The 23,653-nt window shown below is 38.5% G+C and overlaps 1 protein-coding gene across 1 annotated transcript in view; it reads left to right on the forward strand.

The window, feature by feature from the left end:
* LOC116645917 (beta-galactosidase-1-like protein 3) overlaps positions 1-23,653 on the forward strand; it is a 51,751-nt gene that overhangs the window by 12,750 nt on the left and 15,348 nt on the right. Inside the window, exons 7-8 of the mRNA XM_032426436.1 lie at positions 514-595; positions 1,548-1,612. Coding sequence (XP_032282327.1) covers positions 514-595; positions 1,548-1,612 — 147 coding nt within the window. The remainder of the gene's footprint in view (positions 1-513; positions 596-1,547; positions 1,613-23,653) is intronic.

A 23,653-nucleotide genomic window follows, 5' to 3' on the forward strand; every position in this document is an offset into this window, starting at 1 on the left:
CTGCTCCTCAGCCCTTAGTAAATGCAGTTTGCAAATTAGATTCCACCCCCCTTCCCTGAAGCCATGACAGGCTTTCTTGCTTCCTTTGAGTGTCCAGGTAGGACCCAAGTTTTATGAAGTTTATCTGTGATCCCCACAGCCTTGGCCTCTTTCCTTCAAGCACCAAGTGCTTCAAAACCTTCTCTCTTTCTCTTGGATTTAGAGCCTCCCTCAAGTGCTTCCTCATAAAAGTCAGCCTTGGGGTTTTCCCCTTGAGACTGTGACCATGGATGTCAGAGCTCCTGACTCAGCTGCTCTTGTGGTCATCCCTGGGAACAAAACAGGTTGGGACAGAGACCAAGGTTCCCCTAATTTACTGAATGGCAGATGGTCAGACTCTAAATTCAAACCTTTCTCTCTAGCTCACACATTGCTCAAGTGAGCCCAAGCTATATTTTTCCCTAATTTCCTTATGCTTCCTTCTTCTCATGGGAGCAAGGGAAGTAGGTTCATTTTGTCCAGTTTTCTCAACAGGCCCTGCTGGAAAGAGGGATTGTGGAACTGCTTGTGACCTCGGATGATACAGAAAATGTGCTAAAAGGCCACATAAAAGGAGGTACAAATTTAGACTTATTTTAAGGAAGAACTGAGGCTCTTCACCAGCCAGTTTGAATCTTGAACCAAGTATATCTCAGATGTCTACATTGGAATGGACTCCAGAAACTTGATACTGATAAGGACTCAAGGTCCAAGTGAAGAGCTCACACACCAACCCCATCTCTTTCCCTCAGTCATGTTGTCTTTAAACAGAGCTATAATTGAGATCTTCTGGTCTCAGTACACTTTTCCATCTTTCATAATTTTTCCATGGGCTAAGAATCTGGATTGGTGCTGGGCATGGCTTAGAATCCCAGTCTTCTCCACCAATGTGGAGAGCCACATGGAGAAACAGAAGATAGACGTGTGTCAGGAAGATGGCCTAGGCCAAGTTCTAGTCCTGGGATCTTATAGCTGGAAACTCACTGTGGACTCTGAGTAGAGTTCATCCTAGAGGGTGAAGTAACAGAACAGTTCAGACCAGAATCATAAGGTGATGATAGTGAGGGAAATGACCATGGTATTATCAGCAGCCATTGGAGTCCGAGGGAGTATCTGTCAGGTAGTCCTCAGTTCAAGACCAGTTACTTCCATATATTGCTGTTTTCCCCTCCTTTTTGGTGGCTCTTCCCCTCACTACTATGGTACAGGGGGAAGTGTGCTGAACTTGGGTCAGGAGACTTGTATTCAGTTCCTAGGTCTAATCAAATTGTATGGTCTTGGCCTGTTCTACTTCTCTACACAAAATGTGGTTAATTTTAACTGCCCTTCTTATCTTGCATTGTCCTTGCAAGTGTCTAGTGATGTGAGGACTTATATGGCAGCCCTTTGTACTTTGCAAAGTGGAATATAAGTAGTGTCTCATTATCCTTACTAATTAGCACGCCTTCCTTCTGTGTGCCAGGGCCTCCAGCTATCCCCTGGTGGCACTGGCACAGTACCTCATGCAGCACCTGCTCTTCTCTCTGTAGTTCTGGCCACCATCAATGTGAACACATTTGAGAAGAGTGCTTTCGAGCAGCTTTCCCTCCTGCAGGTAAGGATGTCTTAGAGATGAAGAGTCTTTGCTCCTTTGCCTGCCCAATCCTCCCTAGCCTGTGCAGCTGGTGTTCAATGAGAACAGGCCCGGCAAGGTAACTCCTGCTTCCCTCCACCCCCCAGGGCCTCAGCTGGGTTCCAAAGCAATTTGGGGAGTTTATGCCTTTTGTCATGGGGAATGAAGAGGAAGTCCTGCTTCCATCACCGCTGTTAGTGAAGCACCTCATGGAGATGACTAGAGGGAAAGTGAGGGGATTATGTGGGGTAAATCAAAGGGAGATGATGTTCCTTTTTCTCTGCAAGGACAGAGCTCAGAAATTGGCTATATACATTGCTGAGAGAGGACTCATACCTAGCTTTGCTGGAGTCAGCCTATTTTAGCCAGACTGCAAATTATGGAAGTGAATAACTGTTGTACATGAATTCATTAACAACCATGGATGGAGTAGTTCCTATTTCCTCTCAGTGGGTTGGTTGTCCCTTGTGATAGTTTCAAAGATGGACAAATCATGGTCCATGCCTTTGGGAATTATATTCTTTCTTCACAGAACAGCTAGATTGAGCTCTTAAAGACCAAACTGATTATGGTTTCCTCTGCTTAACACACTTTCCTGGGTCTCCTTTGTGCCCAGGATAATATCCAAAGCTGGTGCCATGGCTGGCGAGGCCTGGTATGACCTGATGCAGTCTTCCTTTCCAGGCTCGGCCCATACTGCTCTTCTCCCTTAGGCAGGAAAGCCTTCTTCAGTATTGCAAAGTAAGGGGTGCACTGCTCACGTGGCCAGAGCCTCCTGAGGTGCTTCCTCTGCCTTACACCCTCCTACACAAGTTTTAATTAAAGAACAAATTAATCTTATTTCCTCTTCTCGCTAATTTCTACACATCTTCTGACCTAGTAAATGGAAGGGACTCTGCCAGGGCTGGCTCCATGGCTATCTATTTTTTAATGGCTGTAGTAAGTCTCTTTTTTTTGTTGTTGGTTCTTTTTCTCTTGTCACTTTTAAAAATTTTTTTAAATTTTAAATTATTATTATTTTTTAAAATTTATTTATTTATTTTTATTTTATTTTTTTAAAAATTTTATTATGTTATGTTAGTCACCATACAATACATCATTGGTTTTTGATGTGGTGATTCACGATCCATTGTTTTCATATAACACCCAGTGTTCCATGCAGTACGTGCCCTCCTTAATACCCATCACCGGGCTAACCAATCCCCCCTCCCCTCCCCTCTAAAACCCTGTTTGTTTCTCAGAGTCCATAGTCTCTCATGGCTCAGCTCTCCCTCCAATTCCACCCCCCATTTTTCCCTTCCTTCTCCTAATGTCCTCCATGCTATTCCTTATGTTCCACAAATAAGTGAAACCATGTGATAATTGACTTTCTCTGCTTGACTTATTTCACTTAGCATAATCTCCTCCAGTCCCATCCATGTTGATGTAAAAGTTGGGTATTCATCTTTTCTGATGGCTGAGTAATAGTCCATTGTATATATGGACCACATCTTCTTTATCCATTCATCTGTTGAAGGGCATCTCGGCTCTTTCCACAGTTTGGCTATTGCGGACACTGCTGCTATGAACATTGAGGTGCATATGGCCCTTCTTTTCACTACATCTGTGTCTTTGGGGTAAATACCCAGGAGTGCAATTGCTGGGTCATAGGGTAGCTCTATTTTTAAATTTTTGAGGAACCTCCACACTGTTTTCCAAAGTGGCTGTACCAGCTTGCATTCCCACCAACAGTGTAAGAGGGTTCCCCTTTCTCCACAACCTCTCCAACATTTGTTGTTTCTTTCCCTGTCCATTTTTGCCATTCTAACTGGTGTAAGGTGGTATCTCAATGTGGTTTTGATTTGGATTTCCCTGATGGCTAATGATGATGAACATTTTTTCATGTGTCTGTTAGCCATTTGTATGTCTTCTTCAGAGAAGTGTCTGTTCATCTCTTCTGCCCAGTTTTTGACTTGATTATTTGTTTTTTGGGTGTTGGGTTTGAGAAGTTCTTTATAGATCTGGGATACCAGCCCTTTATCTGTAGTTTCATTTGCAAATATCTTCTCCCATTCTGTAGGTTGCGTCTTTGTTTTGTTGACTGTTTCCTTTGCTGTGCAGAAGCTTTTTATCTTGATGAAGTCCCAAAAGTTCATTTTTGCTTTTGTTTCACTAGCTTTTGGAGATGTATCTTGAAAGAAGTTGCTGTGGGCGATGTCAAAGAGGTTACTGCCTATGTTCTCCTCTAGGATTTGGATGGATTCCTGTCTCACATTGAGGTCTTTCATCCACTTTGAGTTTATCTTTGTGAATGGTGTTAGAGAATGGTCGAGTTTCATTCTTCTGCATGTGGCTGTCCAATTTTCCCAGCACCATTTATTGAAGACACTGTCTTTTTTCCATTGCATGTTTTTTCCTGCTTTGTCAAAGATTATTTGACCATAGAGTTTAGGGTCCATATCTGGGTTCTCTATTCTGTTCCGTTGGTCTGTATGTCTGTTTTTGTGCCAGTACCATGCTGTCTTGGTGATCACAGCTTTGTAATATAGCTTGAAATCAGGCAATGTGATGCCCCCAGCTTTGTTTTTCTTTTTCAACATTTCCTCGGCGATTCGGGGTCTTTTCTGATTCCATACAAATTTTAGGATTGTTTGTTCCAGCACTTTGAAAAATGTTATTGGAATTTTGATCGGGATGGCATTGAAGGTATAGATTGCTCTGGGTGGCATAAGCATTTTAACAATGTTTATTCTTCCGATCCACGAGCATGGAATATTTTTCCATCTTTTTGTGTCCTCTTCAATTTCTTTCATGAGTGTTTTGTAGTTCCTAGAGTATAGATCCTTTACCTCTTTGGTTAGGTTTATTCTGAGGTATCTTATGGTTTTTGGTGCTATTGTAAATGGAATCGTTTCTCTAATTTCTCTTTCTACAGTTGCATTGTCAGTGTATAAGAAAGCAACTGATTTCTGTGCATTGATTTTGTATCCTGCCACATTACTGAATTGCTGGATGAGTTCTAGTAATTTGGGAGTGGAGTCTTTTGGGTTTTCCACATAAAGTATCATGTTGTCTGAGAAAAGAGAGAGCTTGACTTCTTCTTTGCCAATTTGAATACCTTTTATTTCTTTTTGTTGTCTGATTGCTGTTGCTAGGACCTCTAGTACTATGTTGAAAAATAGTGGCAAGAGTGGGCATCCTTGACGTGTTCCTGATCTTAAGGGAAAGGCTCTCAGCTTTTCCCCATTGAGGATGATATTCACTGTGGGTTTTTCATAGATGGATTTTATGAACTTGAGGAATGTTCCCTCTATCCCTATACTCTGAAGAGTTTTAATCAGGAAATGATGTTGTATTTTGTCAAATGCTTTTTCTGCATCAATTGAGAGGACCATATGGTTCTTCTCCCTCCTCTTATTAATGTGTTCTATCACATTGATTGATTTGTGAATGTTGAACCACCCTTGCATCCCGGGGGTAAATCCCACTTGGTCGTGGTGGATAATCCTTTTAATGTATTGTTGGATCCTATTAGCTAGGATTTTGTTGAGGATTTTGGAATCCATATTCATCAGGGATATCAGTCTGAAATTCTCCTTTTTGATGGGGTCTTTGCCTGGTTTGGGGATTAAGGTAATGCTGGCCTCATAGAATGAGTTTGGAAGTTTTCCTTCTGTTTCTATTTTTTGAAACAGCTTCAGTAGAATAGGTATTATTTCTTCTTTGAATGTTTGCTAGAATTCCCCAGGGAATCCATCAGGCCCTGGACTCTTGTATTTTGGGAGGTTTTTGATCACTGCTTCAATCTCATTACTGGTCATTGGCCTATTCAGGTTGTCAATTTCTTCCTGTTTCAGTCTTGGCAGCTTATAGGTTTCCAGGAAGACCTCCATTTCATCCAGATTGCTCAGTTTTTTGGCATATAGTTGTTGATAATAATTTCTAATAATTGTTTCTATTTCCTTGGTGTTAGTCGTGATCTCTCCCCTTTCATTCATAATTTTATTAACTTGGGTCTTTTCTCTTTTCTTTTGGGTAAGTCTGGCCAGTGGTTTATCGATCTTATTAATTCTTTCAAAGAACCAGCTTCTAGTTTCGTTGATCTGATCTACTGTGTTTCTGGTTTCTAATTCATTGATTTCTGCTCTAATTTTAATTATTTCTCTTCTAATGCGTGGCTTAGGCATCATTTGTTGCTTTTTCTCTAGATCTTTAAGGTGTAGAGTTAGTTGGTGAATTCGGGATTTTTCTATTTTTTTGAGTGAGGCTTGGATGGCTATGTATTTCCCCCCTTAGGACCGCCTTTGCAGTATCCCATAGGTTTTGGACCAATGTGTTTTCGTTCTCATTGGTTTCCATGAATTGTTTAAGTTCTTCTTTGATTTCCTCATTGACCCAAACATTCTTGAGCAGAGTGGTCTTTAGCTTCCAAGTGTTTGAATTTCTGCCAAATTTTTTCTTGTGATTGAGTTCCAGTTTTAGAGCATTGTGGTCTGAGAATATGCAGGGAATAATCTCAGTCTTTTGGTATTGGTTGAGACCTGATTTGTGACCCAGTATGTGGTCTATTCTGGAGAAAGTTCCCCATGTGCGCTCGAGAAGAATGAGTATTCTGTTGTTTTAGGGTGGAATGTTCTGTAAATATCTATGAGGTCTATCTGGTCCAGTGTATCATTCAAAGCTCTTGTTTCCTTGTTGATTTTCTGCTTAGATGATCTGTCCATTGCTGAGAGTGGAGTATTGAGGTCTCCTACAATTAACGTATTGTTATCAATATGACTCTTTATTTTGGTTAACAGTTGGCTTATGTAGATGGCTGCTCCCATGTTGGGGGCATAGATATTTACAATTGTTAGATCTTGTTGGACAGACCCTTTAAGAATGATATAGTGTCCTTCTGTGTCTCTAATTACAGACTTTAGTTTAAAATCTAATTTCTCTGATATAAAAATTGTTACCCCAGCTTTCTTTTGAGGTCTGCTGGCATGGAAGATGGATCTCCATCCCTTCAGTTTCAGTCTGGATGTATCTTTAGGTTCAAAATGAGTCTCTTGTAGGCAGCATATGGATGGGTCCTGTCTTTTTATCCAATCTGCAACCCTGTGCCATTTTATGGGAGCATTTAGGCCATTCACGTTGAGAGTGATTATTGAAAGATGTGAATTAATTGTCATGTTGCCTGTGAAGATGTTGTTTTTATAGATTGTCCCTGTAAATTTCTGTTGTATATCACTCTTGGGGTCTTTCTCCTTTTATAGAACCCCCCTTAATATTTCTTGCAGGGCCGGCTTAGTGGTCACATATTCTTTCAGTTTCTGCCGGTCGTGGAAGCTCTGCATCTCTCCATCCATTCTAAATGACAGCCTTGCCGGATAAGGTATTCTTGGCTGCATGTTCTTCTCATTTAGCACCTTGAATATGTCTTGCCAGGCCTTTCTGGCTTGCCAGGTCTCTGTGGATAGGTCTGATGTTATTCTGATGTTCCTCCCTTTGTACATAAGGAATCTCTTCCCCCTAACTGCCCTTAAGATTGTTTCCTTGGTTCTAAGATTTGCAAGTTTTACTATTACATGCCAGGGTGTTGGCCTGTTTTCCTTGATTTTCCTTGATCTTGGGAGGGGTCCTCTCTGCCTCTAGGACTCGAATGTTTCTTTCATTCCCCAGATTAGGGAAGTTCTCAGCTACGATTTGCTCAAATACATCTTTTAGTCCTCTCTCTCTCTCCACTCCCTCCAGGATTCCAATTATTCTGACATTGGAACGCTTCATGGTGTCACTTATTTCTCTGATTCTATTTTCATGGATTCTGAGATGTTTTTCCTTGGCCTCCTCTTTTCCCTTTTTATCTATTAAATGGTCTTCCAGGTCACTAATTCTTTCTTCTGCCTCACTTACCCTAGCTGTTAGATTATCTAGATTAGATTGGATCTCATTGATAGCATTTTTAAGTTCTGCCAATTCACCTTTTATTTCTGCCCTTAGAGACTCTATGTTGCCATTAATTGATTTCTCCATTCTATCCATTGTCTTCGCAATTGCTAGCCTGAATTCCATCTCCGACATCTTGGTTATATCTGCATCCATTTGTAAATCTGCAGCATAAGTCATGATCTCTGAGTCTTTTCTATTTTGGGGGTTCCTCCTCCTAGTCATTCTGTTGATGGGTGTTTGAGGGAATGTATAGAGTCCAAATTATTGACCAGAACCCAAGCAAGATGCACCTGTTTTCTTGGGACCTTAGGGTTGCTGGCCTCTTTTTTCCCAGCCTGTTTTCTGGGGGAGGGGCCTGCCATGCTGTTACTCAGGTAACCCTGTTTGGGCGGAGTTGCCCTGCCCCCCTGTGGTGGGGGATGGGCTCAGCAGGAATCAGTTTTTGGGGCTCTTGTTCTCTGGCAGCTTTCCCTGGCTGCTTTCTGCATCTCTTCTGTGAGTCAGAGCAGAAGAGACCATTTCCAACCCTCTGCCTCAGAGCAGAGAGACCGCAGTCTGTTCTTCAGTGAGCCCTCCAGGCCACATTGTCTCTGTTTCTGTCCGTGCTGCTATAAACTGCAGCGTCCTGGGTTGTGCGCCCCTCTGCAGTGCCCCCAGTCCTGCCTCCAGGTCGGGGCATGTCTCTGCCCTTTGTACTTCTAAAACCGCCAGCCGCTCCCAGTTCGCACAACCCCGCTACTCCGGGTTTCCGCCCCGGGGGCTGCAGTTCGTAGGCGCGACCCCTCCGCTCCGGGTTTTCGCCCCGGGGGCTGCCCTAGAGTCCTTTCCCCACCGCTACTGGTCTGCGAGTCTGTGCCCCATCCCCAGCGCACGAGGCTGTCACTCACCTGCGGTGTAGGATCCCCATGGCCAGGCACCTGCCCGCTGCCCTTTATCCTCCAATATCTGCCCACGGAATCACAGCTCCCCGCTTCGTACCTCAAAACCAACCGCCTGGAATATTCTGTTTGTAGAGATCCAGATCTTCTTACATCTCAGGTTGGTTTCGTGGGTACTCAGAGTGATCTGGTAGAGATCCAGCTCAATTCCAGGGACCAGTTGAAATAGGGTCCCCTACTCCTCCACCATCTTTCCTCCTAATCTGGTTTTCTTTTCTTATAATGTCTTTATTTTAGAATCGGTAATGCTGGCCTCATAAAATGAGCTTGGAAGTATTCCCTCCTTTTCTATTTTCTGGAAGAGGTTGTATAGAATCCATAGCATTTCTTACTTAATGTTTGGTAAAATTCACCAGTGAAACCATCTGGACCTGAAGTTTTCTTTTTAAAAAGACTTTTGTGTAGAATTTAATGTCTTTAATAGATGTAGCATAATTTAGATTATTTCTTCTTGAGCAAGTTTTGGTAGTTTGTGTCTTTTAAGGATTTATTCTATTCTATTTCATCTACGTTTATGAATTCATGGGCACAGAGTTGTTTGTAATATTCTGTTGATATCCTTGTTATGTCTTTGTTGTCAGTGGTGGTGGCCCTTCTTTCATTCCTGATATTGGTAAGTTTGTGTCTTCTCTCTTTTTATCTCAGTCATTGTGACTAGAAGTTTAACAGTTTTATTGATCTTTTCAGAGAATTAGCTTTTGGCTTTTTTTTTTTTTTTTTTTTTTTTTGCTTTATTTTCTTCCTGTTCTCTATTTCATTGATTTCTTCTCTGATCTTTAGCATTTTCTATTTTGCTTCCTTTGGACTGAATCGGCTCTACTTTTTCTAGGTTGTTTGTTTGTTTGTTTGGTGGAAGCTTAGATTACTGACTTGAGAATTTTTTCTTTTCTAATATGAGCATTTATGGCTACAAATTTCCCTGAATGCACTGTTTGATATGCTGTATTTTCATTTTCAAAAATGTTTCAAAAAATGTTCAAAACATTTTAAAATTTCCCTTTAGACTTCATCTTATTCTATGTATCAGAAGTATGTTGCTTAATTTTTGAATCCTTGGGGATTTTCCAGGTATTATTCTGTTGTTGATTTCTAGTTTAATACTGTTAAAATCCAAGAATATACTTGGCATGATTTCTGTTCTTTTACATTTGTTAAGTTTTGTTTTATGACTCATAATATGGTCAGTTTGGTGAATGTTCCATGTACACTTGAGAAGATGTGTATTTTGCATTTGTTTTAAAATTTCCATTAGCTTAAGTTGATTGATGGCACAGGTAATCTCTATTCTTACTGATTTTCTACTTACTTATTCTATCAATTATTAAGAGAAGAGTATTGATATCTCTAAATATAATTGTGGATTTATTTATTTGTCCTTTCAGATCTATCCACTTTTGTCTTTGTGTATTTTGAACCACTGTTTTTAGGTATGTACACATTTAGAATTGTTGTATTTTCTTGGAGAATTCACCCCTTTATCATTATGTAATGACCATCTTCCTTGTTTTGAAGTCTACTTTGACTGATATAAATATAGCTATTCAGGCTTTCTTTTGGTTAGTGGTTTGCATGATGTATTTTTCTTTATCCTTTTACTTTTTACCTTTCTTTTTTTTTAAGATTTTATTTATTTATTTGAGAGAGAGAGCACAAGCAGGGCGGAGGGGCAGAGGAAGAGGGAGAAGCAGGTTTCCCACTGAGCAGGGAGCCAGACTCGGGGCTGACCTGGGATCCTGGGATCCTGACCTGAGCTGTTAACTGACTGAGCCACCGAGATGCCCCAATTTTTACCTTTCTTTAAGTATTCATATTTAAAGTGGATTTCTTGTAGACCGCATATAATTATGTATTACTTTTTAAAATATTTAATCTGACAGTTTCTGTCTCTTAACTGATGTAGTTAGATAATTCACATTTAAAGTGATTATTGATATAGTTGGATTAAAATCTAGCATCTTGCTAATTCTTTTCTATTTTTCCACTTGTTATGTTTCTTTTTTCTTCTTTTTTTCCCTTCTCTTGAATTAATTGAGCATTTTTTATGATTATATTTTATCTCCTCTATGGACTAAAAACTTTTCTCAGGGTTTAAAGTTTTAGCTGTTGCCCAAGGATTTAAAATATACATGTTAAATTAATCTGAAAGTACTTTCAAATACTGAACTGCTTCACATGTAGTATCTTATGCGTATCTTATATGCGCTATCTTATAATAGTATATTCCTAAATCCTCATTTTAAAGATGCTATTCTATTGTGTTGTGTTATTTTGTTGTTGTTGTTTTGTTTTGTTTTGTTTTGTTGACCTTCATGGTTTCTGTTGATAAGTCTATATTAATTCTTATCTGTGGCTTTTGTAGGTGATTTGTCTTTTTTTCTCTGACTGCCCTTAGAATTTTCTCATTGTCTTTGGTTTTCAGAAGCTTGAGTATAATATACTTAGGTGTGGTTTGTTTCTTAGAGTTTATCCTGCTTGATGTTCTCACAGATTGGATCTATGGTTTGGTGTCTGTAATTAATTTTAGAAAATTCTCAGCCATTACTTATTCAAATATTTCCTCTCTTCTCTCTCTCTTCTTCTGCAGGTCCAATTACATGTACATAAGATCATTTGAAATTGTCTCACACTGCTTGGATGGTGGGTTGTTTTTTTTTTTTCCCTACTCTTTTTCTCTTTATTTTTTAGTTTGGTTAACTTCTATTGACTTCTCTTTAAGTACACTGATTTATTCCTCTCCTCCGTTGAGGCTACTGGTGAGCTCAGTGAAAAATTTCTTTATTTCTGTTACTGTGTTCTTGATTTGTAGTTTTTCATTCACTTCCTATAGCTTCCATCTGTCAACTAAGGTTATCCATCTGATTTTGCATGGTGTCCACCTTTTCTATTGCAACCTTTATCATATTAATCATAGTTATTTTAAATTCCGTATTTAATTACAAGATCTGTCTTATCTGAGACTGTTCTTGATTATTGCTTTATCTCTTCAAAGTGTGTTTTTTTCCTTGCCATTTTGTAAGGCTCATAGTTTTGTTTTGTTTTTAAATGAAAACTGAACATCTTGTGTGGGACATAGACACTATGTTGGAGGTAAGCATGCCTTTCTTTCTGCTAGCCTTTTAATGTGGGGGGTTTGTGTTAATCTAGTCAGGAGTTGGGCTGAATTTGAGGTTTCTTGTTGCTAAGGTTATCCTCCTTGAACCACAGGCTTCAAATTCCTCTAGAATATCTCATGTCTAGTGTGAGGGCTAGTTTTTCAGAGGTATTTTCTCTATGTCTGGACTCCTCTTGGCTTTGTTTCTTCCCCCCTTTGCATTGCACCCCAAGAGAGTCTGTCTTTCCCAGCTCTCCCAGCTATACCATATGTCATTTGTACTCTATACTGGTTAGCATGATGGTGAGGGAGGAAATGCATTCCCTGATGTTATAATTAAGCCTCAGTCTTAGGCAAGCACTGTGTGCCTGGGTCTGAGGGGTAGGCCTTTCAAGTGCTCCTGTTTCTTCCCTCGCTGTATTTCCAGGCCCAGCACAGGTTCTTGCTCCTCTCCCAATGGTAGTGTTTTGTTTTGTTGGTTTTTCCCTGCTCTGTTTCTCAGAAGCAGTAGGTTTCTACCCGTGTCCTAAGGTGACAGCTTTTGTTGTTCTTGTCTCTGCAGATTAAGTATTTTGTTCCCTAGAAGAGAGGAGTATGGGAGATTTGGTAGAGGCTGCCGCTTCCCTTCCCCAGCCAGTATGGGGAAGGAAGCCAAAGTACCTCATGCTTGTTGGCTTAAACAGTATTTATCTTCTCACAGTTCTGGAGGCTAGAATCTGAGATCAAGGTGTCAAAAGGGTTTGTTTCTTCTGAGGCTTCTCTCCTCAACTGACTTCTCTGGACATCTTCACAAGGTTCTCCCTCTGTGTGTGTCTGTATCCTAATCTCTTTTTATAAGGGTACTAGTGATATTGGATTAGGGTCCACCCTAATAATCTCATTTAACCTTAATTAACTGTTTAAATACCCTTTTCCCAAATATAGTCATATTCTGAGATACTGGGGATTAGGACTTCCAGTATAAATGTGGGGGGGGGCACAATTCAGCCCATAACTTTCCACCCTCACCCAAATTTAAGTCCTTCTTGCATGCAAAATATATTAACCCCATGCCTGCAACCTCAAAGTCCAACTTTTTTTTATATTCCAGCATCAACTCTGAGTCCAAAGTCTCATCTAATACAGGTAGAGATGAGACTCCAGGTATGATTCATCCTAGGCAACATGCTTCTTTAGGTATGAACCTGTGAAACCAGGCAACAAGTTATCTGCTTCCAAAATACAATGTAGGATAGACAATGTCATTCAAAAAGGGAGAAATTGGAAAGCAGAAAGGGGTCATGGGTGGCAAGCAAGTCCAAAACCTTGTAGGGCAAATTCCATTAGATTTAAGGCCTCAGAATAATAATTAGACTTTAAGGCTTAATAATAATTCCCTGTTCTCTATGTTTACCAGGGTGGGCTTCCCTTTTAGGCCCACCAGGTGACAGCTCCATAACCTCAGCCCTGGGCATTGGCTGTGACTCCTCTGGAACCTAGAAAAAGACAACACAACCCCATCTGCTGGGCTTTTGTGCCCACAGTAGTAGTGGTAGCCTGCTGACTTCTCAATCACCTTCAGCGTCATTCCTCTTTTTTCTTGAAGGATAATATATATTTGTAGCCTGATAGCTCTATTGGCCCATCCTGTAGAATCCCAGAAGTCCAACAGCTTTCCTTCATTGTGCCTCAGCTCTGTCCCCTTCTGTCCAAGTCGGTAGCATTTCTGCTAGTATAAAATTTTTAAAAACCTATTGGCCTCCCGTACAATTCATGGGAGCCCAAGCCATTAGACAAGAGGTTCCTCCTTGGAACTTTCCTAGATAGCCACACCTCTATTCCTGGCCTCTGTTGAGTTGGCTGAATTGATCCATAAGTCACTGACCAACAACCTCTGTAGCAAATGATTGTCCACCCACATCTTTGATGTTCTCTAATTGTGCCTTTTCAATTTTTACAATATAGGTAGGCTGGGAATTTTACAAATCTTCCAGTTCGGGTTCCTTTTTGCTTAACAATTCCTTCTTCAATTTATCTCTTTCCTCTTATATTTCACTATAAGGAACAAGGAGAAACCAGACCATGCCATCAACATTTTCTTAGGAATCTCCTCATCTAAATATTGAGGTTCATCAATTTCAAGTTCTGCTTTCCAAAAACACTAGAACTCAATTCATCCAAGTTCTTTGCCATTTTATAACAAGGATCAACTTCCCCTTCCAGTTTCCAATAACATTTACTGATTTCCACCTGAGATCTCAGCAGAAGCATCTTTAACATTCATATTTCTAACAGCAATCTGTTTATGATGACGTCTGTATTCTCTAAGATGATACAAGTTCTCTCTCCAGCTTCCTACTCTTTTTCTGAGCTCTCACTAGAATTGCCTCTAATCCCATATTTCTATTAACAGTCCCTTCAAGGAACTCTAGGCTTATTTTTAGCAAGCACTTCAAGGTTCATCCAGCCTTTCCCCATTACCTGGTTCCAAAGCCACTTCCTCATCTTTAGGTATTTGGTAATTAATAAAAAATCACCCCAGTACCCCACCAAAATCTGTATTAGTTTCCTTGGGCTGCCATAAGAGAACACCATGGACTGGGTACTTAAACAACAGGCATTTATCTTCTCACAATTTTAGAGGCTTAGACATCCAAGATTCAGGTGCCATCAGGGTTGTTTTTATCTGAGATTCTTTTCTTGGCCTGTAGATGGCCTTCTTCTCCTCCTTATGTCTTCACATGGTCTATGCTTGTCTATGTTCAAATTTCCTCTTTTTATAAGGACACCACTCATTTTGGAGGCCCTGTCGCCAAATACAGTCATATTCTGAGGTCCTGGGAATTAGGACTTCAATATATGAATTTTTTTTGATTTGGGGGCGGGGGACCCAATTCACCTGTAATAGAAAGTTACTGAGGATTCTCCCCAGTCTTCCCACAGAACGTGTGGTAGGATTTGTGGAGATAAAATCTGCATAAAGGTGTAAGACCCACCGCATCCAGGCCCCTGGGGGATTCACATTTTCATGCTAGCCCAATATGTTTTCCTATGTGTTCTTTTTTTTTTTTTTTTAAAGATTTTATGTATTTATTTCACAGAGACAGAGATAGCGAGAGCAGGAACACAAGCAGCGGGAGTGGGAGAGGGAGAAACAGGCTTCCCCCCCGAGGGGGGAACCTGATGTGGGATTCGATCCCAGGACCCTGGGGTCATGACCTGAGCCGAAGGCAGACGCCCAATGACTGAGCCACCCAGGCGCCCTTCCTATGTGTTCTTTCCCACATAATTAAAAAGGCAATGAGAAATAAATGAAGATAAGAGAATAACCCACTCTCAGTATAAAACTATCATTTGCATCTGTTTAGGATTCACTCATTTGGGGTGTTCAGTAGGTTCTTCTCCCCTTCTTCTTTTTCTAAGGTTTTTTTTTTTTTTCCTTTGTGTGTTTTTTTTTAATTGAGGTACAATTGACATATAGCATTATATTAGTTTTAGGTATATAACAGAATGATTTGATATTTGTATATATTGTGAAGTAATCACCACAATAAGTCTAGTAAACATCCATCACCATACTTAAAAACAATATTTTTTCTTGTGATGAGAACTTTTAAGATCTACTCTCAGCAATGCTCAAATATGAATACAGTATTATTAACTATAGTCACCATGCTGTGCATTACATCCCCATAACTTACTTGTTTTATAACTAGAAGTTTGTACCTTTTGACTCCCTTCACCCATTTCACCCAACCCCCCATCTTCCCTTCTTCCCTCCATCCGGCAACCAGCAGTCTGTTCTGTTTCTCCAAGCTTTGGTTTTTGTTGTTGGTTTTTAATTTTTTTTTTTTTATGATTCCACATATAAGTGATAACACATGATATTTGTCTTTCTCTGTCTGATTTATTTCACTTCTCATAATGTCCTCAGGTCCACCCATGTTGTCACAAATGGCAAGATTTCATTCTTCTTTATGGCTGAAATATTTAATTTCTCATATATATCACATCTTCTTTATCCATTTATCTATCAATGGACACTTGGTTTGTTTTTATACATTGGCTCTTGTATAATGCTCTAATGAACATGGGGGTGTGTATATCTTTTTGAGTTAGTGCTTTAATTTTTTTCAGATAAATACCCAGATGTGGAATTGCTGGATCATATTGTATTTCTATTATTAATGTTTTGAGGAACCTCTACTGTTTTCCATAATGGTTCCACAAATTTACATTCCCACCAACAGTGGGTTCCTTTTTCTCTACATCCTCACCAACACTTGTTATTTCTTGTCTTTTTGATAAGAGTCATTCTTACAGGTGTGAGATGATATATCACTGTGGTTTTGATTCACATTTCCTTGAATTATTGTGATGTTGAGCATCTTTTCATGTACTTGTTGGCTATCTATATTTCTTCTTTGAAAAATGTCTATTCAGATCTTCTGCCCATTTTTACATCAGGCTATTTGTTTTTTGTTTTTTGTGCTTTTTTTGTTATTGAGCTGTATGAGTTCTTTATGTATTTTGGATATTAACTGGTTATCAGATATATGATTTGCAAATATTTTCTCACATTCAGTAGGTTGCCATTTCATTTTGTTGATGGTTTCCTTTGCTGAAGAGGAGCTTTTTAGTTTGATGTAGTCTCAGTTGTTTATTTTTGTGTTTGTTGCCTTTGCTTTTGATGTCAGATCCAAAAATCATTGCCAAGACCAACATCAGGGAGCTTACTGCCTATGTTTTCTTTTAGGGATTCTATGGTTTCAGGTCTTACATTCAAGTATTTAATTTATTTTGAATTAATCTTTATGTAAGGTATAAGATAGGGGTTCAGTTTCATTGTTTCCATGTGGCTGTCCCTATTCCTAACACCCTTTATTGAAGAGACTTAAGTTTCCCCATTTTATATTCTTGGCTCCTTTGTTGTAAATTAATTGACCATAAATGTGTGGGTATATTTCTGGGCTCTCAGTTCTGTTCTACATTGTTTGATTTGTGGTTATTAAACCATTCTTTCATTGCAGGGATAAATCCCACTTGTTGATGGTGAATGATTCCTTTAATGTATTGTTGAACTCAGTTTGCTAATATTTTATTGAAGATTTTTGCATATATGTCCATCAAGTATACTGGCTTGATATTTTCTATTCTTGCAGTATGCTTGGTCTGGTTTTGGTATCAGGGTAATTCTGGCTTTGGAAAATGAGGTTAGAAATACTCCCTCCTTCTATTTTTTGGAAGAGTTTGGAAAGGATTAGCATTAGTTCTTTAAATGTTTGGTAGAATCCACCAGTTAATCCATCTGGTCCTGGACCTTCACTTATTGGGATGTTTTTGATTCTCTAAAGTTTCATGATTCAGTCTTGGCAGGTTGTATGTTTCTAGAAATTTAAGTATTTCATCTTGGTTGTCCAATTTTTTAGCATATTCATTGCATGTTCATGGCAGTCTCTTATTTTCCTTATATTAATGTGGTATCAATTGTAACATGTCTTCTTTCATTTCTGATTTTATTTATGTGAATCCTCTATCATTTTCTTGGTAAGTTTAGCCAACCGTTTGTTTATTTTGTTTATCTTTTCAAAAAACCAGCTCTTGGTTTCATTGATGTTTTCTACTGTGTTTTTAGTCCCTCATTTTTTCTACTCTGATCTTTATTATTTCCTTTCTTCTATAAACTTTGGGCTTAATTTGTTCTTTTTTTAGTTCCTTGAGATATAAAGGTAGGTTGTCTATTTGAGATCTTTCTTGCTTTTTAATGTAGGCATTTATCACACAAACTTACCTTTTAGAACAGCTTTTGCTGCATCCTTTAGGTTTTGGTATGTATTTCTATTTTCATTTGCCTCAAGATTTCTTGATTTCTCTTTTGATTTCTTTTTTGACCTATTGATTGTTCAGTAGCATGTTTAATCTTTTATATACTTCTGAATTTTCCAGTTTTCTTCTTGTAATTTATTTCTAGTTTTATACTATTATGGTTGGAAAAGAGCTTGATATGATTTCAATCTTCTTATATTTATTAAGAACTTATTAAATAAATATTTAAAATGTTATATCCTCTTGTTGGATTGACCTCTTTATATTGCTCCCCTATATAATGACCTTCTTTGTCTCTTATTACAGTGTTTGTCTTAAAGTCTATTTTGTGTGATACGAGTGTAGCTATCCCAGTTTTCTTTTGGTTTCCATTTACATGGAATATCTTTTCCATCTCTTGCTTTCAATCTATGTATGTCCTTACATGTGCAGTAAGTCTTTTGCAGGCAGCATATAGATGGGTCTTTTTTTTTTTTACCCATTCCACTATTCTATGTCTTTTGATTGGACAATTTAGTTCATTTACTTTTATTTATTTAATTTATTTAATTTTGTTTTTATTTATTTATTTGAGAGAGAGAGAGAAGGGGAGGGAAAGAGAGAGCACAAGCAGGGGGAGCGGCAGGCAGAGGGAGAAGCAGGCTCCCCACTGAACAAGGAGCCTGATGTGGGACTTGATCCCAGGACCCTGGTATCATGACCTAAGCCAAAGGCAGATGCTTAACTGACTGAGCCACCCAGGCATCCCTATTTTATTTTATTTTTTTTAAGATTTTATGTATTTATTTGAGAGATTGAGAGAGAGCAAGAGCAGGGGGGAGGGGAGAGGGAGAGGGAGAAGCAGACTTCCCGCTGAGCAGGGAGCCTGATGGGGCACTCCGTCCCAGGACCCTGGGATCATGACCTGAGCTGAAGGCACATGCTTAACCAACTGAGCCACCCAGGTGCTCTTCCATTTACTTTTAAAGTAATTATTGATAGTTATGCACTTATTGCTATTTTGTTCATTGTTTTCTGACTGTTTTATAATTCCCTTGTTTCTTTCTTCTTTTCTTGCTCCCTTCTTTTGTGATTTGATGATTTTCTCTAAAGGTATGCTCAGATTCCCTTCTTTTTATCATATATCTGCCATACGTTTTGCTTTTTGATTACCATGAGGCGTGCATAGAACAACTTAAATTTATAACAGTCTATTTTATGTTGATAACAACTTAGTTCAAACATATTCTATAATTACATTTTTATTACCCTCCCCCATGTTTTGTGTTTTTGATGTCAGAATTTATTCCTTTTTATCTTGTGTAGCATTACTTTTTATATTAAGGCAAGTTTCAACTGTTGTTGATATTGCCATACCCGATTTCTTTGTTTAATATATAAATAGTATATCATTTTTGTGTCATCATTTTACTTTTAATTTTACTGTAACTTTTTAAATTTTAATTTATTTAAATTTAATTAGCTAACATGTAGTACATCATTAGTTTCAGATGTAGTGTTCAATAATTCATCAGTTGCATATAAATATAACACCCAGTGCTTATCATATCACATGCCCTCCTGGATGACCATCACCCAATTCCCCCATACCCCCACACACCATCCCTCTAGCAACCCTTAGTTTTTTTCCTATAGTTAAGAGTCTCCCATGTTTTTTCTCCCTCTCTGATGACTTCCCATTCAGTTTTCCCTCCCTTTCCCTATGATCCTCTCTGCTGTTTTTTATATTCTACATATGAGTGAAACCATATGATAATTGTCTTTCTCTGACTGACTTATTTCACTTACCATAATACCCTCCAGTTCCATCCATGTTGATGTAAATTTTAAGTATTCATCCTTTCTGATGGCTCAGTAATATTCCATTGTATATATATATAAACCACATCTTCTTTATCCATTCATCTGTCGATGGACAATATTTATCATATTTTGCTATTTATTTATTTTTTTATTTATAAAGTTTTTTTTTAAAGATTTTATTTATTTATTTGACAGAGAGAGAGATAGCGAGAGCAGGAACACAAGCAGGGGGAGTGGGAGAGGGAGAAGCAGGCTTCCTGCCGAGCAGGGAGCCCGATGTGGGACTCGATCCTAGGACCCTGGGACCATGACCTGAGCCAAAGGCAGACGCTTAACGACTGAGCCACCCAGGTGCCCCTATTTATTTCTTATATCCCAGATATTCTATTTAGGATTATTTTTCTTCAGATTGAAGTATATCCTTTAGAAATTTCTTTAGGAGCACCTGGGTGGCTCCAGTTGGCTAAGCATCTCACTTTGGCTCAGGTCATGATCTCAGGGTCCTGGGATCAAGTCCTACGTTGGGCTCCCCACTCAGTGGGAAGTCTGCTTCTCCCTCTCCCTCTGCCTCTCCCTGGCTCGTGCTCTTTCTCTCTCTCTCTCTCAAATAAATAAATAAAATCTTTTAAAAAAAGGAAATTTCCTTTGTGATATCTGCCTATGGCATAGTCTATTTTTTTCAATTTCTTTTTTTTTATTAGCATATAATGTATTATTTGTTTCAGGGGTACAGGTCTGTGATTCATCAGTCTTACACAATTCACAGAGCTTTACCATAGCACATACCCTCCCCAATGTCCATCACCCAGACACCCCATCCCTCCCACCCCCCTCCACTCCAGCAACCCTCAGTTTGTTTCCTGAGATTAAGAGTTTCTTATGGTTTTTCTCCCTCTCTGGTTTCGTCTTGTTTCATTTTTCCCTCCCTTCCCCTGTGATCCTCTGCCTTGTTTCTCAAATTCCACATATCAGTGAGATCATATGATAATTGTCTTTCTATGATTGACTTATTTCACTTAGCATAATACCCTCTAGTTCCATCCACGTCGTTGCAAATGGCAAGATTTCATTTTTCTGATGGCTGCATAATATTCCATGGTATACATATACCACATCTTTATCCATTCATCTGTTGATGGACATCTAGGTTCTTTCCATAGTTTGGCTATTGTGAACATTGCTGCTATAAACATCGGGGTGCATGTGCCCCTTCAGATCACTACATTTATATCTTTGTGGTAAATGCCCAGCAGTGCAATTGCTGGGTCATAGGGTAGCTCTATTTTCAACTTTCTGAGGAACCTCCATACTGTTTTCCAGAGTGGCTGCACCAGTTTGCATTCCCACCAACAGTGTAGGAGGCTCATCCTTGCCAACATCTGTCGTTTCCTAACTTGTTAATTTTAGCCATTCTGACTGGTGTGAGGTGGTATGTCATTGAGGTTTTGATTTGGATTTCCCTGATGCCAAGTGATGTTAAACACTTTTTCATGTGTCTGTTGGCCATTTGGATGTCTTCTTTGCAGAAATGTCTGTTCACGTCTTCTGCCCATTTCTTGATTGGATTATTTGTTCTTTGTGGGTTGAGTTACATAAGTTCTTTATAGATTTTGGATACTAGCCCTTTATCTGATATGTCATTTGCAAATATCTTCTCTCATTCTGTCGGTTGTCTTTTGGTTTTGTTGACTGTTTCCTTTGCTGTGCAAAAGCTTTTTATCTTGATGAAGTCCCAATAGGTCATTTTTGCCCTTGCTTCCCTTGCCTTTCACAATGTTTCTAGGAAAAAATTGCTGCGGCTGAGGTCGAAGAAGTTGCTGCCTGTGTTCTCCTCTAGGATTTTGATGAATTCCTGTCTCACATTTAGGTCTTTCATCCATTTTGAGTCTATTTTTGTGTGTGGTATAAGGAAATGGTCGATTTTTTTTTAATACCTCAGTCTCTCTCTTTTTTAAAAAAATATTTTTATTTATTTATTTGACAGAGAGAGAGACCGCAGAGAGGGAACACAAGCAGGGGGAGTGGGAGAGGGAGAAGCAGGCTTCCTGATGAACAGGGAGCCTGACATGGGGCTTGATCCCAGGACCCTGGGACCATGACCTGAGCTGAAGGCAGACGCTTAACGACTGAGCCACCCAGGCGCTCCAATACCTGTCTTTCATTGGCTCTGGAATTCTCACTTGGTAGTTGCTTTCTTTCAGCACATAATCTGCTGAATTTATTGTTGCATTTAAAAAGTCCCTGTCAGGCTAACTCCTCTGAAGGTAATTTTTACTCTGTTGTCTGCTATAAAGAATTTTGTCTTTTGGGCACCTGGGTGGCTCAGTTTGTTGAGCCTCCAACTCTTGATTTTGGGTCAGGTCATAATCTCAGGGTTCTGGGATCAAGCCCCATGAGGTTGGGCTCTGTGTTCAGCAGGGAATCTGCAAGCCGATTTCTCTCCCTCTCCCTTGGCCCCTCCCCCCATTTGCACATGCATGCTCTTTCTCTCTAAAATAAATAAATAAATCTTAAAAAGAATTTTGTCCTTGTCTTTGGTGTTTTTTCACTTAGACCGTAACTTATGTGTGAATGTATTTATTTATTATTTTTTCCAATTTGTTGAAATTCTTGGACGTGTGTATTCTCAGATAGTATCTCTTCAAATATTGCTCCTGCCCTATTGTCTCACTTCTTTCATTCTGAAATTCCAACTACAGTTATCGTAGACCTCATGTGTGCTTTATATCTGTTTTAGTTTGTGTATTTTTTCTTCTTATGTTTCCTTTTGGATACTTTCTTCTGATCTGTCACATTCTAATGTGTACTAATTCTCTTTTGAGCTATATTTAAGATCATCTGTTTTATCCAACATCTTTTTTTGTCCTGAATGAAAAGGTGGGTTCAAGTAATATAGATCATCATTACTGAGATTGAAAGTTTTCTATTATATCTTTTAGTATGTTTCTTGATTTGCTATTTGGTTTATTCTGTTCAGGGACACAAGTTTTGCATAGTGCAAAATTTTTCATCTGTCTTACATGTGTCCTTTGTCCATTTTTCTCTAATCCTTTCTACTTAAGTTCATTTCTATTTAATTTTGTTTACTTTTCACTACTTTTTTGTCCCTCACAGTGTTTATTTACCTTTCAGCTTCTTCCAGTTTTGACTTAATATTTTCTATTTTATCTCCTTTTTTGTTTTGTTTTGTTTTGTTTTACTCTACCAGGTTATATTTTAGCTCCTTATGTTTTCTTATCATGTCCTTTTTGAGTACTTTTAGTTTTGTCTAATGCCTCAATTTATAGAGGTAATTGTTTCATTGAGATTTTTAACTTCACACCAGTATTTTTGGGCCACAATTTTGACTTGTTCCATTGCAAGTTTTTGGTGTTTCTCCTCTCTAATTTTGTTTTTTCATTTCTCTTTTTTTTTAATGGCAAATTTAAAAAGTAGATTCTGTTCTTATTCCTTTTTTTATTAATACTCTTCTTTGATTAGATGAGTTCTTATTGGCTCAAGTACTTAAGAGAAGTTCCTGTAAGTGTTTGAGTACAGGACTGCATTTCAGGGTAACAATATATCTTAATGGCACATTGTTGTATTCAGGGATGAATTCTTTTCTTTACCTACCTCCTTTTTCCCATTCCTGGCTCTCCCAGGGAGGCAGTTGAAATTGTAAGACTGATGTCAGATACCTCACAAGCAGACTTCTTTCTACTAAATTTTTTATCTGTGATTCTACAATAGTTATTTTCTTTCAAGCTTCTGATACATTGTATTATGCAAAATGTACTCCTTTTACCAGCTTGTGAACCTCATTCTGTAATTACAAATAAGACATTGTTGATATACTATAGGGTATGCTTTCTACTTGGAATAAATTTGTGCTGGTACTCTTTCCTAAAATCTTCAACAAAAAGCATTTTCTTTCTACATTTTTCCAACACTTGATAGAACTTCAGGGCTTTGGCACTCTTTCATTTTAACTTATGTTTTGAAGTTTCAGATGTCAATTAGATTCATGGAAGATGTTTGTGTTTCCATTTCTCATTCTTCATTATGATCTTGAGGATTTCCAAGACAATGTCAAGTGCATCAATGGCACAGTGCTACTTAATACCAGAAATCAGTCTTCCCTCTTTAATACAAATGGTATTTATTTAATAAAAGTTTCCAATGAAAAATAATAACTACCAAAAAAGGAGAAAATGGAAGCCAGGGAATATACACTTAATTCAGGAAACAATATATCAAAAATGCTTATTAATATGCATAAAGGTATGAATAAAATTTTTTATGCATGAGATAAAAGTAAGATATTAAGAAATGGATACTCAGAGAACCAAAAGAAATCTTTGACATTAAAATCTAATATTTACATTAAAAGTTAAATATGAGTTAGAGGTAAAGTTGAGGAAATTTCCTAGAAACATGGCAAGTCAACAGGATATAAAATATGAGACAACATAAATGTCTCATAAGATCAATTCAGAA

The sequence above is a fragment of the Phoca vitulina genome, unplaced genomic scaffold (genome assembly GCF_004348235.1).
Source record: "Phoca vitulina isolate PV1807 unplaced genomic scaffold, GSC_HSeal_1.0 scaffold34, whole genome shotgun sequence".
NCBI lineage: Eukaryota > Metazoa > Chordata > Mammalia > Carnivora > Phocidae > Phoca > Phoca vitulina.